The 17,600-nt window shown below is 40.1% G+C and overlaps 1 protein-coding gene across 11 annotated transcripts in view; it reads left to right on the forward strand.

Annotated features, from left to right (window-relative positions):
* Positions 1-17,600, forward strand: part of ATP11C (ATPase phospholipid transporting 11C (ATP11C blood group)) — a 172,948-nt gene that overhangs the window by 128,084 nt on the left and 27,264 nt on the right. For all 11 annotated transcript variants that reach the window (XM_081808177.1, XM_081808173.1, XM_081808171.1 and 8 more), the window contains 3 exons: positions 3,093-3,195; positions 4,382-4,527; positions 10,524-10,583. In XM_081808177.1, coding sequence (XP_081664303.1) covers positions 3,093-3,195; positions 4,382-4,527; positions 10,524-10,583 — 309 coding nt within the window. The remainder of the gene's footprint in view (positions 1-3,092; positions 3,196-4,381; positions 4,528-10,523; positions 10,584-17,600) is intronic.

The following is a 17,600-nucleotide window of genomic DNA, read 5'->3' on the forward strand; positions in this document are numbered from 1 at the left end:
CTATATTCTTTCACATGCCTTAGTGTTGCTTCTTCATATTCTTCAACTGCTTGCTCTAGACCCAAGGAATGGCTGTGTCCTTGGTTTGTCCTTTACACAAACTCTACCCCCTACTTCATGCGCACGCACACACATGCGCCCACACACAGCCCATCCTAACTTAGGGCATTGTCTCTGTCTACTTTCTTCTCACTCTCAATCCCCACCACAATCAGGTGCTCTTCTTTCTTTTCTTCAACCTTCAGAGCCTTGGTTAACCCCAGTTGAGGAAGTGGATCCTACCAGAACCACAGCCAGAGAAATCTGTCCCTTTATTCAGAGGCAATCTCTCTTTCCCCCCCCTCCCCGCCCCGTCCCCACATTTATTGTCTGTTGCTCAAATTGATCACTAGGATTCTGGCTACTCCACTGCCCAGGCAGTTACTTGAATTCCTGACCCCATACTGCTTCTCCCAGCTTCTCCTAGCCAGAATATGGAACCTCCCTGTAGTTCAGTCCTTGGCCCATTTTATTTCCTTCACTATAGTCCCATCTTCCAGGATATCACCTACTCCTCCGTCAGGTCCATGCAGGTGATTTTCCAGTCACTTCTCCAATCCAAATACTTCAGCTTCTACTTTACTTCTCTAGCTGCTTACTGAACACGTCTTCTTGGGCGTTGTCATTACCATCTCAACTCAGCTTTCTTTAGAGCCCATCATCTTCCTTGTCTTCTGCATCAGTTACTGAGCTCACTGTACTTCTGGGTTTCTAGATTCAGAACCTTGAAATCTCTGGTGACTCCCCCCCATGCTTTACCCTTCCATGTGGTTTCAGTCACCAAATTCTGTCCATTTCGTAGTACGTTGTCTTTTTCATCTTTTCTTTCCTGGCAGATGCAGATTCCTTTAACAGCTCATTGAACTCCACCTGTAACTAGCCACCTAACTTGGCTCTTTGCCTGCGGTCTTGCCTTTTCTTCCTATTCCTCCTGCAGCCTGTGACCACTTTCATAACATCACTCCCTATTGATCTGGACCCAGATATGGCTGTCCATGCCCCCTATATGAAAACTCATTGATCTGGTCAAGCCAGTCTGTCTTCTGAGCATATATTGTACCTAACCTGGCTATGTGCCTTAGATCATGCCATTCCCTCTGGAATACTCCTCCAAGCCCCTTTTCCCCATCCACGCAGATCTTTAACCATCTTTCATGATTTAGATTAAATGACTCTTCCTTCTATAAAATCATTCCTGATTACTGTGGCACGTAGAATCCTCTCCCTTCCTGCCATCATGGGCCTTTTTATGTGGACAACTTAGACGACAATGTTACAAATTCCCTTGCACAGATACCTCACACTGTTAGTGTTTATTGTTAATCTGATTATCTAATATTCTTGTATTCATTCCCTATCTCTCCTATTCCATTAGATGTTTCTTAAGGTGTGTGACCAGCCTGTCTTTCTTGGATATTTGCACATGACATTGCACATTGTATTGTGTGCAGTTGTATTTGGTCGATAAGTAGTTTTTGGCAAATTGATTTCTTTCGCATGAAGCTATTTTAGAGATTGAAGAGAAGTTCTTAATCCAGGTGACCCAGGGCACAGTAAAAAAAAAAAAAAAATGTTTATCTATCTAGATCTTTCATGATTTTATAGTCCATGACTATATATCTTTTTATCTTTCCCCAAGGACGACCTTTAATCTTCTTAATCCATATTTTCATGCAGAAGCTGTCACCCTTGCTAATTTTATCACCTTCCCTAGAACTTTCCTGGCTGCACCTTTTCTTCCTTAAGGTGTAAATCATTGCTGCCCAAGTTTCACAGGTGCAATTAGGTTAACCAGAATTGTAGCCCGTCAAACACAAATTTAGTGCGGGTTCTTTAAGTTTGTCTTTGACTGATTTACAGATTATTTCTGAGAGTCTCTAAAAATTTTTTAAAAGAACCAAGTTGAGGGGAGGGAATGGGGGAAAGCCGGCATCTCACAATAACAGCATTTTTGTGTTAAATGTAATTGGATGTGGGGTTTTTTGTACGCTATTTAGTACAACTAAAACCTGACCGAATATTGTTTAAAGAAAAGACTGTGGGGTGGCTTAGCCTCGGGTCAGTTATTTTTAATCACTTATGTTGAAAATGGATTTTATTTATGTTAACTGGTGAAAGCAATTCAGAGGACAGAATTTCTGCAAGGCATTAGTTAGCTTCTGAATTATATACACTTTTTAAAAACTGCCAGATTCTAGAGGGTTTTGAGGGGTGACACATAAAGCAGTCATTATCTAAAACATGGGGTGGGAGGGTGGCTGCCTACCCAATATACTTGCACAAAGTGACTCCACCAGAAGATTTCTTTTATTCGGTACCCGCCATGAACACAGCAGTGAGCTGCATTGTGCCGTTGACACATCTTGAAGAGACACTCAGGGAATAGTGGTGACAGGCTTTATACACATATCTCAAGAGAACTTTCTGCAAATCTCACCACCTTTAAGATGCCCCCATTTAAAAACGCAGCTACCTGTAGAAGAGGTAAGATCATATTGGGCATTGGGAGATTTAGTAAAGTTTAGTTGGCAGCTAGATGGGTGTAAGAATTTATCATCGGGGAAGTCCCTGGGAATAGGGGAATGCGCCGAAGGGAGTGGTTGTATCTGCTGGGAGGAGAGATGGAGAGGGTCTAGAAGCATGGTTCTCTCACTTCCTACTCTTAATTCCAGTAGCCCTAATGCATGGTACCTCAAATCAGCTTTCTGGTCTCCACTGTCACACTCAACACCCCATCTGAAAGGACACGTGAAGCAAGAACAAAAGAGGGAAACAGGTTGGCCTCTTAGTATAGGTAGGAGGCAAGGTTTTCTGACACTTCGTATATGCATGGAAACAAAAAAAAAAAATAGTGGGCACTGGTGTTACATTTAAAATGCTACATTCTTTTACCTCTGAGAATTCAAGGCTATTGTATGAAATACGCATAAACTACCTTTCTATTTGTTTGCAAGGCCTCCATTTACAAGTGTGAACAAGGCATATACCCGCAATGTAGTAGTCTCACATTCTGCTTTGACCTTTTCTGTACCTCTTTTGTATTTAATGTTTAGATTGTCAGAATGGTGAAGAATTTAAAAGGCAGCCCAATAACGCTGTCGATAGGTGATGGTGCCAATGATGTTAGTATGATCTTGGAATCCCATGTGGGAATAGGTAAGAACCACCTAATGAGATGGCAGCTGTAAGGTATCCATATCGCTTGTTAGGTCGCGTGGTCTTATATTCTAGAGAGAATGTCTTAGTTACTCCTCTTGAATTTTAATTTGGGGATGATAATCATTGATGAAGGTCCTCATCTAACACGTCCATCCCAAAGTCCTGCCCCGGTGGGAACGTAGCAATACAAAGTTAGAGGATATTTTTATATTAGCCAAGTAAAGTGAATTTCCCAAGCCTACTGGCGGTGCAATTGATCATTTAGCTCTCACTTTAACAGCATGCATGAAATTTTATTGATTTTCTGCCCCTGGCCACATCGCCTGCTTTTGTTGCTGCACTCTATCTTCTGAGATTCTTAACTGTTTGGGACTAAGAAATGATAATTGGTTGGCTGGTTTTCCACATGGCAATATTTATGGGTGCTTTGGGCTGTAGTGTCGAATTTATATGTTGGCATGCAACAACAGCTTTTTCTCCTGCCTGCACCATTTTTTTCCCATGTCAGGCTGCTGATAGGCAGCAATCCTAACACCCCAGGAGGTTTGGTTTGTTTTTGTTTTTGTTTTTTTTTTGAAGGGAAGAAATAATGGTCTAGGTATCTTGGGAATTATTATTACTGCACTCTGGATTCCCAAATTCTTTCCATTTGGAAGTAACCCTATTTAGTGTGGAACTCTCAGTTGTACTCATTGGTTATTCAGTGTGGAAATGGCCTAAAGCTGCTTGAGCTCATGGAACCACTTGGGCTACTACTCAGAGTTTCATTCAGTGAGAGGACTTCACCATCTCTTTGTAACTCTCAGTTTTGAGCTCCTGGACCACAAACCCCAGGTCTCTGAGTTGCTTTGATATAGCCCCTTGTCTAGGAGCATGTACATTTATGCACTTACTAAGTGCCTTTTTTCAGATAAATTTTCAGATTTAATTTTTTCCTTAATTTTTGCCTTGTAATGATTAAAACAATGATTCTATTTGTTTTATATCGTGTTATAAATAAGTAATTACCAGTTAAGTTTTACTTTTTATTGGTAAGACTCATTGTCATTGTTACAGCACTTTTTGGTTAAAAAAATTTAAACTACATGAGTGAACTGTGCCACATAAACAAGTTAAAAGTGTGAAAATAACAAATCAGGAGGTTGTTTATTTTATAAAATAGAGAGATTTTTCTCTTTTTCAGGTATTAAAGGCAAAGAAGGTCGGCAAGCAGCCAGGAATAGCGATTATGCTGTTCCGAAGTTTAAACATTTAAAAAAACTGCTCTTGGCTCACGGACATCTATATTATGTGAGAATAGCACACCTTGTACAGTATTTCTTCTATAAGGTATGGAACAAAATATTTGTAATTGAACTTATCACCATCTAACCCAGCATTGGCTCAGCTTGGTCATAGGATTTTCCTCCCATTTTTCACGGTTCTTTTGCTGTCTTAGTACTGAGATTTGTGGTCTACAAAACATTATCTAATGAATCAGAAACTAGAAATTCCTGGGGCACCTGGGTGGCCCTCAGTTAAGCGTCCGACTCTTGATTTCGGCTCAGGTCTTTCTGCTCAGGTCGTGATCTCAGGGTCGTGAGATCGAGCCTTGCTTTGGGCTCCGCCCTCAGCGGGGAGTCTGCTTGAGCTTCTCTCCCTCCCCATCTGCCCTCCCTCTCCCCCCCCCACACACAGGCGTGCACTCTCTCAAATAAAAAATATTTTTAAAAAAGAAACTAGAAATTCCTTTTAATGCGAGCAATTTGGGATGAAATTTTTAAGTCAACTTTCTTGAAGTGGAGTTTAAATACAGTAAAATGTACCCATTAAAAGTGTACATTTCCATTTTGACACATGTATACATCCATGTAACCATCAACCCAGAAAGTTCCCATGTGCTCCTTCCCAGTCTCCTCTACCTTGCACCAATGACTAATCTGATTTGTATTGTTATACAATATATAGTGATACTTACAACATAAAATATATAAATTTAGGTATAATTTATGCAGTATGCACATTAGAGTTGCCTGTTTTAGAACTTCATATAAATAAAATCATATGTGCTCTTTTGTGTCTGGCCTGTTTCACTTAGCATAATGTTTTTATGCTTCATCCATGTTATATCATATTATCAATAGTTGGTTCCCTTTTTATCCTAAAAAGTATTCTGAACTACTCTTTTCAAGTGGAATTATACAGGTAAAGCAGTTAGAAGCAAAATTGCATTCATTGAAGGATGATGAGTCCAGGGCTATTTCCTTGCTCAGTCTCCTTGTCTTGCCCAGAGATTCCTCAGAGCACAATTTGGAGTCCCATGAATATAGTACAAGCCACTCATTTTATGCCTAATGAACCTGGCATACATGAAGGTGAAATAATGTCTAAAGTATGAAAATCATTTTAAGCCGACAAGGGCCAGAACTTGATCTCTTGTTCTGTGTTCTGTTCAGTATAGTTTTTAAAGCTTTTTTCACTTTTTGTGTTGAAATAATTTCAGACTTTAAAAAAATTGCGAAATTAGTGAAATAATTTTCATATACTCTTTGTCTGCTGTTAACACCTTAGATAACACACAGTATAGTTATCAAGACCCGTAAATTGATATTAATTGGCACATTATTAACCAGTCTACATGTAGTCTTGGAATTTTGCCAAAGGTCCCACTGGTAGTCTCTGAGGTTTGTTTCAGGCTCATGATTTCATTTAGCTGTCTTACCTCCTCAGTCGTCTTTTTTTTTTTTTTTTTTTTTTTAGTTTATTTTGGAGAGAGAGAGAGCATGAGCAGGGGAGAGGGGCAGAGAGAGAGAGAGAAGCAGACTCCCCACTGAGCAGGGAGCCCAACACGGGGCTCGATCCCAGGACCCTGAGATCATGACCTGAGCCAAAGGCAGACGCTTAATGGACTGAGCCACCCAGGCGCCCCCTCCTTAGTCTTCTTTACACTGGAATACTGCTATCTTCTTTGTCTTCGTGATCTTAACATTTTCGAAGAGTACTGGCCAGTTTATGCTTTTTTGGCACCAATACCTGATATGATGCACTGAGCAGGTTACAACATTACTTCTATGGTATTGGTGCCAAAAAAGCATAACCTGATTCTCATGATAAGCAAACATTAGACAAGCCCAAATTGAGGGACATTCTACAAACTGGCCAGTTTATTTTATTATTTATTTTATCATAATCCTGTGAGTAACAGGAAGTTATTTGTTATATACTTCTTTTTGTCTTTAGCCTTAGAGTATACAGTCAAAATACTATTTCCAAAATTACTTTTTTTCCTTTTCCACCATTTCATTGTGGTTATGTTATTTATTTGTAATAGAGTTAGGTTAAATTTTTGTTTGCATACCATTTTGGTCCTTCCTCTCTAATCCTGATTGATTTTAATTATTTAAGTATGTAAAACATTGGCATGGTTCTCCTCAAGACGAGGTTCTCTGAGAATCTTGCTTAGTGACTTAATGCTCTAATCGAAAGGAAACTCATGCAACAATGATTTTTCTCAAATCCCTCTTATATATAACTCTTTTTCCAAAATGAAGGTTTTGAAGTCATCTGTAATTATAATCATACCCACAGAGAGAACCAGTGGTGACATTTTATGTGACCTGTTCTATATAAATTAAATTGTGTTGACATTGTTTTTGGGTTTTGGGTTTTTTTGGTGTTTTTTTCTTTTTTCCAAGTAAGCTCTGCGCCCAACCTGGGGCCCATACTCAAAACCCCCAAGATCAAGAGTCACATGCTCTACCAACCAAGCCAGCCAGGTGCCCCTATATTGTTTTTATACACTACTGGGTTTTTTTTTTTTCAATTTTTATATTGAGATATACTTCACATAACAAAATTCACTATCATACATTCAAAGTGTACAATATGGTGTCTTTTAGTGTATTCGCTATGATGAGCAACCATTGCCACTATCTAATTCCAGAACATTTCCATCACCCCATAAGAAGCCCCATACTTTTAGCAGTCAGTCCCAAAACATACTGTTTTGCACTTTTCCCTTTTCACTTAATAATATATTGTGAACAGTTTTCTCACCCAGTTAATTATTCACCTAAAACATGATAATGGTGTGGAATCCCAAACCCCTATGGGTGGACACTGAGGTCATTTCCCCAACAATACCTTGGTTTTCTTTTATCACCGAGCATTAGAGTTCATGTTAGACTGAGCTTGCCTAATCATTTTTGTCTACCAGGGGAGAGAATTTACCAAAGTTCTTAATTAGATTCTAGTTTGTAGGTACATTACCAAGTTTGTGTGCAAGTTAAATGATTCAAACCGTTACGGTGTTTGGATTTCATGCCCTATATTTCTCAGAAGGGAAAGCACAGCAACTGTTTTTGTGTGTCAGTTTTCTGTGATCAATCCCTGTTCTTACTAGCTTTCTATTTTCGAAAAGACCTACATAACTGTGAGGGGCACCTGGCTGACTCAGTCAGTAGAGGCTGCAACTCTTGATCACAGGGTTGTGAGTTTGAGCCCTACGTTTAGCATGGAGCCTACTTTAAAAAAAAAAAAAAAGTTTTCAAAAAAATACGTGTTGGGATGCCTAGCTGGCTCAGTGGAGCGTGTGACTCTTGATCTCGGGATTGTGAGTTTGAGCCCCACGTTGGGTGTAGAGACTACTTAAAAATAAAATTTGAAAAATAAATACATACATACTATAAGTGTGAACCCAGGTTTACAGATTTGCCAGGACCCTGTCATCCAGTATCAGCTGGTATCCCGGCCAAACATAGACGATGATGATAATGATGATTAACCCAATATGTGTAAGATACTTGCTGTTGACAAAAGCACATTATTTTCTTAGTCCTCACAAATCTCCTTTGAGCAATTACTATTATTTTCATTTAAAATATGTGGAAAGCAGAGCTCAGAGAGCTTACAAAACTTGCCTTTCCCTCCTCAGCTCAAAGGTGGCAGAGCTAGATTTCCACAATAGGATTATTTACTCTCAGTCCAAGGCTTTTTGTACATCACAGTTAGGGTCTGTCAGGCCTTGAACTAAGTAATTCAACAGCCCCACTTGGGGACAGGTGGTTATTCTCTTACTTATCTCTAGTAGGCGAGCCCATGAAGATTTGCCATGCATATCTGCCTAACACTCTGATCCCATTCCTGAGGCCTGGTTTGCCTCAAGATTTTGGCCTGCAATTCAAGCACTTACCACCAGATGGAAGGAATGCTCTGTTAAGGAAAACAAAACAAGCATTAAAATGGCTGTTTACCTGTGGTCAGTAATTAACATATCCCTGTTCCCAATTTAGGGAATTATTCGTGTAGCTAATGCCCTCTGTCTTCATTAGGATCTCTGCGCTCATTATCACCTTAGTTACTGACTTAGCAGTATTCCTTTTCCACGGCTGCCTTTTATCCCAGGGTGATTTCTAATACTTTCAACCCTCTTGAGCTGGGCTGAAGAGCCTTCCTTCCTCTTACCTTGCCATTGCATCTTCAAATAACAGTTGCTTCACTCCTGAAGTGCTTCAGTGACAGGTGTTCCTGCCATCTGTTTCTCCGTTCAATCCACCTTGCATAATTCAGCCAAGTCAACGTTGGGAAACTGCCACTATTTAACCTGTTCTCCAGAAACTTCACTCTCCATTGTCTAAGGATTAGCCTGTCTTTTAAGGCACTCCACGGTCTGACCCTGTCCTACCTTATATGTTTAAAATACATGCACCTTGGGGCGCCCGGGTGGCTCAGTCGTTAAGCATCTGCCTTCAGCTCAGGTCATGATCCCAGGGTCCTGGGATCCAGCCCCTCGTCGGGCTCCCTGCTCTGCGGGAAGCCTGCTTCTCCCTCTCCCACTCCCCCTGCTTGTGTTCCCTCTCTCACTGTGTCTCTCTCTGTCAAATAAATAAATAAAATCTTTTTAAAAAATAAATAATAAAAAAATAAAATACATGCACCTTGCCTTGGTTCATGCTGTCAACATAGCCTATCCATCTGTAACACCTTGTTCAAGTTCTAATTTATTTATTTATGCAGTCAGTAGATACGTTTGAATGTGTTACCATGTGCCAAGCACCATTTTAAGACCTAAAGATTCATAAGGACTAAGACGGCAAAGTCTCTGTTCTCAGGGGACTTACATTCTAGTGGGAGAGTCAGACCTTCCCTTCCCGCAAAGCACCCCCGTAACTCCCCTGAGTACTGCCTCCTCCAACCTCAGAGCACTTTTTTTTTTTTCAGTATGGTTTTGCATTCTCCCAAAATTGATGCATACATGTGAGTGTCCCCCTTTCAAGAGGTGACCTTGGGAGCTCTGACACGCCGATGCTGTAGGACTTAATTCAATACATGTATAGCACTTTTCTTTAGGAAGAGCTTCCAGAGCCTGTAGTATATTCACCTAAATACCCTCAGCTATAGCAGATGTTCATCCTTCGAGGATGCATTGGATTTTTAAAAACAGCTTCAAGCCTCCTAGCCTGGTAAATTAGCTAGGTGAGAATGTGTGACAGAAGGAAAGAGACTAGTTTTCTGACATACCCCGAAAACGGGCTCTTGAAGGGCTACCCAAAGAGACATCCAGAGACATCATGAACAAGTGAGAACAGCTCTCAAATAAGGTCCCATCCTACCACGACGGGTGGCACTCATTGGAAAATACTAGTTCTGGTGATTTTGCCTGAAGACATTAATTTCAGTATTTATAGTCCTACCTAGTGGCTTTTACTGTGTTATGAATTCTCAGCTTTCATTTTTTCCTGTTTGTTTTTAGTGTTCTCCCAATTAAATAAGTCCCTTAGGAGTAAGAAGCTTTGCTCTGGGTTTTTGTTTTATTTATTTATTTATTTATTTTGTATTACCCACAGTACCATCTTTGCATATAATAGGTGATCAATAATAATACGTCAGTTGTTTGATGAGGCAGTAATAAAGACAGTAAAGCATTAGTTGATACTGTTAGTGTCAACATACACTGTAAGAACATCCTGGCTGTTTATGGGCATTAATTTAAATGTACACTTTGAGCTTTATGTCAGTCTGCCTTATGTTGATTTTGCAAATCAGATTGGCATTTAAGGGGTAATACCTAAATGTTTGTGTTTGTATGAGCTTATGTCTTCCCTCAAGGAAGAATAGCAAGAGGTTCTCATAAGGTGAGATCCTCTTTCTGCTTGGTAAGGCAAAAGTTGGTATTAATATGAGTTAATCGTTTGTCTTTGAGTTGTTTGCTTATAACTGTAATAGAGATTTATTGTGTTATGATTAGAAGGGCTTGGGATTGACTGTAGACTATTTGGAGTACAATATCCTGTGTTAGTTTAGAAAGTTCAAGTGAAAACTAACTCTCTTTTACATTTTTTTTCCAGAACCTTTGTTTCATTTTGCCACAATTTTTGTACCAGTTCTTCTGTGGATTCTCACAACAGGTTTGTTTCCCTAGTTATTTGTTATAATGTACTTTATGTTGGCCATTAATAAATTACCTTTTTATGTATTAGATTGTAGAGATGAGAGAGGTATGTTCAAAGTAAAACAATTTTATTATTTTTTTTTATTCTTTGGTTCAACAGTTGATCTTCTTGCCCTGGTTTTTGACAATAGCAAATGTTTATGTCTTTGCTTTAGTGATGTTCTTATTATTCCTTTCTTCTTGAAAGTTATTTGGTACCTCCTATTGGAGGAGATACCTTAAAGAGATAACCCTAAGAGTATTCCTTTTAATCAGTGTAAACCATGCTTTCCAATAATCCTAAAATGGTGTAGTTTAATATTTCATCAAATAAAATCTCACACCTTTGCAGTTTCTCAGTTTGATTTTCTAGAAAAATGTTGATCTTTCAACTGGCCAAGAAGCTGTGATGCCTGGATAGAGCCTTGGATTACTTGAGCAATTCTACATTTTTTTGTCCTTTATTGTTTTCTGAACATCTATTATTACATAAAGAATAGAATATATGTTATATTGATACATAAGTGGTGGGATGGGCATGCACATTTATAGCTTTAACAACTGGAATGGAACTTGTGTCACTTCTAGTGGAAGGATAGCCCAGTACAGGAGCTGGAATGCTCAATGACTGAGAAATTTTGCAGTTAATCTATGAACAATTCAGTGATTTTGCCATGCTGAGCTAATGGTAACATCACCGCAGATATTAGAGACCGAGTTTCTAAATTTCAAGGCATACTTCATTCCTCCTGCTAGGAAGAGATTTTTTTTCTAATTTCTTGGCAGTATTTTTAAGACAGTATGTTCTTCTGAATGGAAAGTGATTGCTCTCTTTCCCTAGAACTTGCCTCTTCATTGGGTATGCTCTTTCTTACATCAGTGTCTTGTGGTCAAGCCCGTGGTGCCAGTTCATCAGAGTTGCTTTATGAATTAATCATCTACCAGCTGTAGGAAGTGCCATCAGCCTTCTTGTATACAAAACTAACAGTCTTAGTTACAGAGAGTTTTCTAAATTCTGATGAATCTGCTTTGTCTGAACATCCAGATTACTACTGGTCAAATGCTCACTTCGTGGATGAGTGCAGGTATTAAAAAGACATTTCAGGGGTGCTTGGGTGGCATCTGCCTTCAGCTCAGGTCATGATCCCAGGGTCCTGGGATCGAGCCCCACATCAGGCTCCCTGCTCAGCCGGGAGTCTGCTTCTCCCTCTCCCACTCCCCCTGCTTGTACTTTCTCTCTCTCTGTCTCTCTCCCTCTCTCCCTCTCTCTCTCTGTCAAATAAATAAAATCTTCAAAAAATAAAAAGACATTTCAAATTTTGTAGCAGAATGCTAAAGGGAAATTGGCTTAATCTGGTTAAAACATTGTTTTTAGTTTGAAAGGAGTGTGTTCACAAGTTGTATGAGGAAAGGACTTATTCCTTATAAAGCCATCTGAGACTCAGACCCTAGTCTGTCTGGAGTCTGCTTAGTTTACCTTAGCTATTGAGGTTTCCATAGGAGTTGATGTTTGGCTTCCTCAGTTGCTCAGATGGTAGGTCCGTTCATTTAATGAGTATCTCTTGAGTGCCTACTGTATGCCAGGCTAAGTGCTGCGGATATAACAGTGATCAAAACAAAGTCTTACCCATGGAGCTTGCAGTATAGTGTTAGGGGGTGAGACTGCAATCATACAAATATGTCAGGTACTGATACAGGCTCCAAAGGAAAAAGTAAAGCATTATAAACTGGTGGAGCATGAATGCAGAAGTCTGCTATTTTAGAGATGATCTGGAAAGTTCTCCCTGAGTTGACATTTGGGCAGAGATCTGAAGGAGAGGAGGGAGGGAACTGTCAGACATCTTAGAGGAAAAGTGTATCGGGTAAAAAGAAGGTCTCTCTCAGGTGGTGGCGTGATGTGCAATATTTTTATTTTTTACTTTGGCCTTGTGCTAGTGCTGGATGTAGGAACCATTATTGCAAATATGTACATACAGGTAGGCACCCTTTTTCAACTCAAGTCCATGTCACATGTTCTCTCCAACCCTGGAAATTGGAGAGCAAGCTACAGAGAATGTAGAAATGGGACCAGGATTCAGATTCTTTAAGCAAAAAGCAACTCTTTCTTTAGCAAAGCTAGGATAGTACTGGTCTTTTTCCTATGTGAAAAGAAAACATTTGTAGCAGGTTTAATAAGAAACTATTATCAACTAAACCTGTTGTTTGTTTTGAGGACATTCTGTCTCCTAATTATGCATCTAAGAATTATAATTATCTCTCATGTAACATTGAAGTACCATTGTGGAAAAAAAGTAGATTGATGCTTCTTTTGTTTGAATGAAATTCAAAACGAAATTACTCACCAGGTAATCTTTTTGTTTGTATGTTTGTTGTTGTTTTCAATTTTCTCATTATGAAAATGGGGTAGTTTCCAATGAAAATATAGTATTGTGTGCCAACAAACTAATCCTCTCCCTTGAAAATGAAAAGGAACAAAACACCTATTTGGGGGTTCTTCTCAATTCAGAAGATAATTTTTGCTGAGTTTAAATCTAGGGGAGTTAGGATGGTGGAGCATTAGGGGGACCCTAAGCATGTCTTGTCCCTTGAACACAGCAACATAGTTATCAAATCATTCTGAACAACCAAGAAATCAATCAGAGGTCTAAGAGAACAAAAACTGCAAGTCTACAAGTAGAAAAGCAACCACCTTTTGGAAGGTAGGAGGTGCAGAGATTTGAATTGGGGGATATATAGCTGTAGATAGAGTGGCAGGGAGGGAGCCTGTTTATGGAGGCTACTGCAAAGCATTATAAGCACCATAGTGCAAAAATCAGAACTTTTAGAAGTCTGCTACAGTGGGGGATGTGCCCAACTTAAAGGTGCTCAGGTGGCAAAGCAGGGTGGAATCCCAGGAGGGACACCATGGTCTGAGGATCCCCTGGGTCGCAAGAACAGGTTGCACTGTTCCCAGGCATAGGAACATAGAAGCCAGCTGAGAACAGTGATTCTTGGTGCCAGCTTTCTGCCCTGTTTTGCCATAAACTGCAAATCCCTGCACGTTTATGTGACCACTTTCCTGGCAGGGGCCAGCAACTCGCAAAAGTGTGGCAAGACCCTCCCCCAGAAGAGCAGCGCATATCTGTGCTGTGGTAGTCCTTGAAATTCAGAGTTTTGAAACTCAGTTGTGTGCCTGAGATTAACGAAAAAAAAAACTCGGACACAGATCAGTTGAACGCAGGGTTCTGACAGAAATCAGTGATTGACTGCTCTTCTGTGAGGGCTCACTGAGGAGTGGGGGGTGGGAACTTTCAGCTCTAGGGCTAGAGAGTGGTACACTACCATATTCATCCCACCCATCAGTGCTGAGAGCCTTCAGGGAGCAAAACAGCACCACCTAGTGGAATCCGGAACTGCTTACACCAAGCCCCGCCCCCACTACACCCTGGAGGCGCATTTCCACTAGGACAGGTCCACCTTAGAATCATCCCAACAGGCTGCTTCCCCAGAAGACCGGCACAAACAACTCACTTACACCAAGTTTACTGATCATAGAGTGCTGCAAAGCTTCAGTTCTAGGGGAAAATAGGATCTAGCTTCCTTTTTACTTTTTTGTTTTTTCATTTATTTTCTTTTCAATTCATTTTATAAATTTTTTTAATTTTTCAAATTTTTATTTGTATATACTTTATATTTTTGTATTTTTTGTTTACTTTTATTATTTATTTATTTTGGGATCTAGATTCTTCTAAGAAGCAGACCAAAACACACCCAGGATCTAGGGTTTTGGGGGGAATTCTTGTTTTGGGGGGTTTTTCTTTGTTGTTTTTTGTGGGGGGTTTTGTTTCATTTTCTTCTTTTCTGGACAAAATGACGAGACGGAGAAATTCACCCCAAAAGAAAGAACAGGAAGTGGAACTCAGGGCAAGGGATTTAATCAGTACAGATATAATTAAGATGTCTGAACTAGAATTTTAAAAAGACGATTAGCTGGGCTTGAAAAAAGCATAGAAGACTAGAGAATCCCTTACTGTGGAGATAAAAGAACTTAAATCTAGTCAGGCCAAAATTAAAAATGATATAACCAAGATGCAATCCCAAGTGGAGGACATAAAAACAAGGATGGACGAAGCAGAGGAGCAAATCAGTGAAATAGAAGATAAAATTACAGAAAATAATGAAGCTGAAAAGAAGAGAGAAAGAAAGGTAATGAACCACAAAGATAGGTTAGGGAACTAAATGACTTATTAAAACATAATGTTCGTATCATAGGAGTCCCAGAAGGTGAAGAGAGAGAAAAAAGGGCAGAAGGTTTATTCAAATAAATTATAGCTGAAAACTTCCCTAATTTGGGGAAGGACACAGACATCAAAATCCAAGAAGCAGAGAGAACTCCCATTAAATTCAACAAAAGCTGACCATCGCCAGGGCATATCATAGTCAAATTCACAAAATACAGACAAGGAAAGAATCCTGAAAGCAGTGAGGTTGGGCAGTGGGGGCGGGGGATAAAAGTCCTTTACCTACAAGGGAAGACAGATCAGGTTTGCAGCAGATCTGTCCACAGAAACTTGGCAGGCCAGAAAGAAGTGGCAGGAAATATTCAACATGCCAAATGGGAAAAATATGCAGCCAAGAATTCTTTATCCAGCAAGCCTGTCATTCAGAATAGAAGGAGAGAGAAATTATTTCCCAGACAGACAAAAACAAAAGGAGTTCATGACCACTAAATCAGCCCTGCAAAGAAATTTTAAGGGGGACTCATTGAGTGGAAGAAAAAAAAAGACCAAAATCAACAAAGACTAGAAAGGACCAGAGAACATCACCAGAAACACCAATTATACAGGTAACACAATGGCACTAAACTCATCTCTTTTGATAATCACTCAGAATGTACATGGACTGAATGCTCTAATCAAAAGACATAGGGTATCAGAATGGATAAAAAAACAAGATCCATCTATATGCTGCTTACAAGAGACTCATTTTAGACCTAAAGATACCTGCAGATTGAAAGTGAAGGGATGGGGGCACCTGGGTGGCTCATTTGGTTAAGCGTCTGACTCTTGATTTCAGCCCAGGTCATGATCTCAGAGTTGTGAGATTGAGCCCCATGTTGGGCTCTGCACTGGGCGTGGAGCCTGCTTGAGATTCTTTCTCAAAAAAAAAAAAACCAGATTCTCTTTCCCTCTCTCTGCCGCTCCCCACCTCCCCGTTTACACACACTCTCTCTCTCTCTCTCCCTCAAAAAAAAGTGGGGGGATAGAGAACCATCTGTCATGCTAATGGACATCAAAAGAAAGCTGGAGTAGCCATACTTAGATAAGCTAGATTTTTTTTTTAAGATTTATTTATTTATCTTAGAGAATGAGAGAGAGCATGGAAGGGAGGGGCAGAGGGAGAGGGAGAGAGAGCCCCAGGTGGACTCTGCAATGATCACTGAGCCCAACACAGGCCTCAACTCATGACCCTGAGTTCACAACCCAAGCCGAAACCAAGAGTCGGACACTTAACCAACTACACCACCCAGGTGCCCCAGACAAACTAGATTTTAAAACAAAGACTGTGGGGCGCCTGGGTGGCTCAGTTGTTAAGCACCTGCCTTCAGCTCAGGTCATGATCCCAGCGTCCTGGGATCGAGCCCCACATCGGGCTCCCTGCTCCATGGGAAGCCTGCTTCTCCCTCTCCCACTCCCCCTGCTTGTGTTCCCTCTCTTGCTGTGTCTATCTCTGTCAAATAAATAAAAATCTTTAATAAAAAATACATAAAGACTGTAACAAGAGATGGAAAAGGTCATTATATCATAACTAAGGGGTCTATCCATCAAGAAGATCTAACAATTGTAAATATGCCCCCAACTTGGGAACACCCAAATAAATCAGTCAATTAATAAAAAGAAACTCATTGACAGTAATACAGTAATAGTAGAGGACTTTTAACACCCCCCTCACAACAATGGACAGATCCTCTAAGCAGAAGATCAACAAGGGCTTTGAGTGACACCCTGGACCAGATGGGATTAACAGCTATATTCAGAACATTTCATCCTAAAGCAGCAGAATACACATTCTTTTCGAGTGCACGTGGAACATTCTCCAGAATAGATCACATACTGGGTCACAAAACAGGCCTCAGAAAGTACAAAATGATTGAGATCATACCATGCGTATTTTCAGACCACAGTGCATTAAAACTTGAAGTCAACCACAAGAAAATATTTGGAAGGACCACAAATACATGGAGGTTAAAGAACATCCTACTTAATGAATGGATCAACCAGGAAATTAAAGAAGAAATTTTTAAAAATACATGGAAGCAAATGGAAATGAACACATGACAGTCCAAAACCTTTGGGATACAGCAAAGGCGGTTCTAAGAGGGAAGTATATTGCCATACAGGCCTACCTAAAGAAGCAAGAAAAGTCTCAGATACACAACTTAACCTTACACCTAAAGGAGCTGGAAAAGGAACAACATAGCAAATAAAGCCTAAAGCCAGCAAAAGAAGGAAAATAATAAAAATTACAGCAGAAATAAATGATATAAAAACAAAACAAAAACAGATTATGAAAGTAACATGAGGAACAGTGGAGCCTCTCGGGAAGAGAGTATTAGAAAAATCATAGATTTGGGTTTGGGACACCTGACTGGCTCCATCAGTAGAGTGTGCAACCTTTAATCTCGAGGTCGTGAGTTCGAGCCCCGTATTGAGTATAGAGATTACTTAAAAATAAAATCCTTTAAAAAAAAAAAAGATTTGGGTTTGAATTAGGTCATTTGGGGAAATTTTTTTTTTTTTTTAAGATTTTATTTATTTATTTGACAGATAGACACCGCGAGAGAGGGAACACAAGCAGGGGGAGTGGGAGAGAGAGAAGCAGGCTTCCTGTTGAGCAGGGAGCCTGATGCGGGGCTTATCCCAGGACGCTGGGATCATGACCTGAGCCGAAGGCAGACGCTTAACAACTGAGCCACCCAGGCGCCCCTATTTGGGGAAAAGTTTAAGATGAGCGG

This window comes from Leptonychotes weddellii, chromosome X, assembly GCF_054177405.1.
Source record: "Leptonychotes weddellii isolate Sample4059 chromosome X, ASM5417740v2, whole genome shotgun sequence".
Lineage (NCBI taxonomy): Eukaryota > Metazoa > Chordata > Mammalia > Carnivora > Phocidae > Leptonychotes > Leptonychotes weddellii.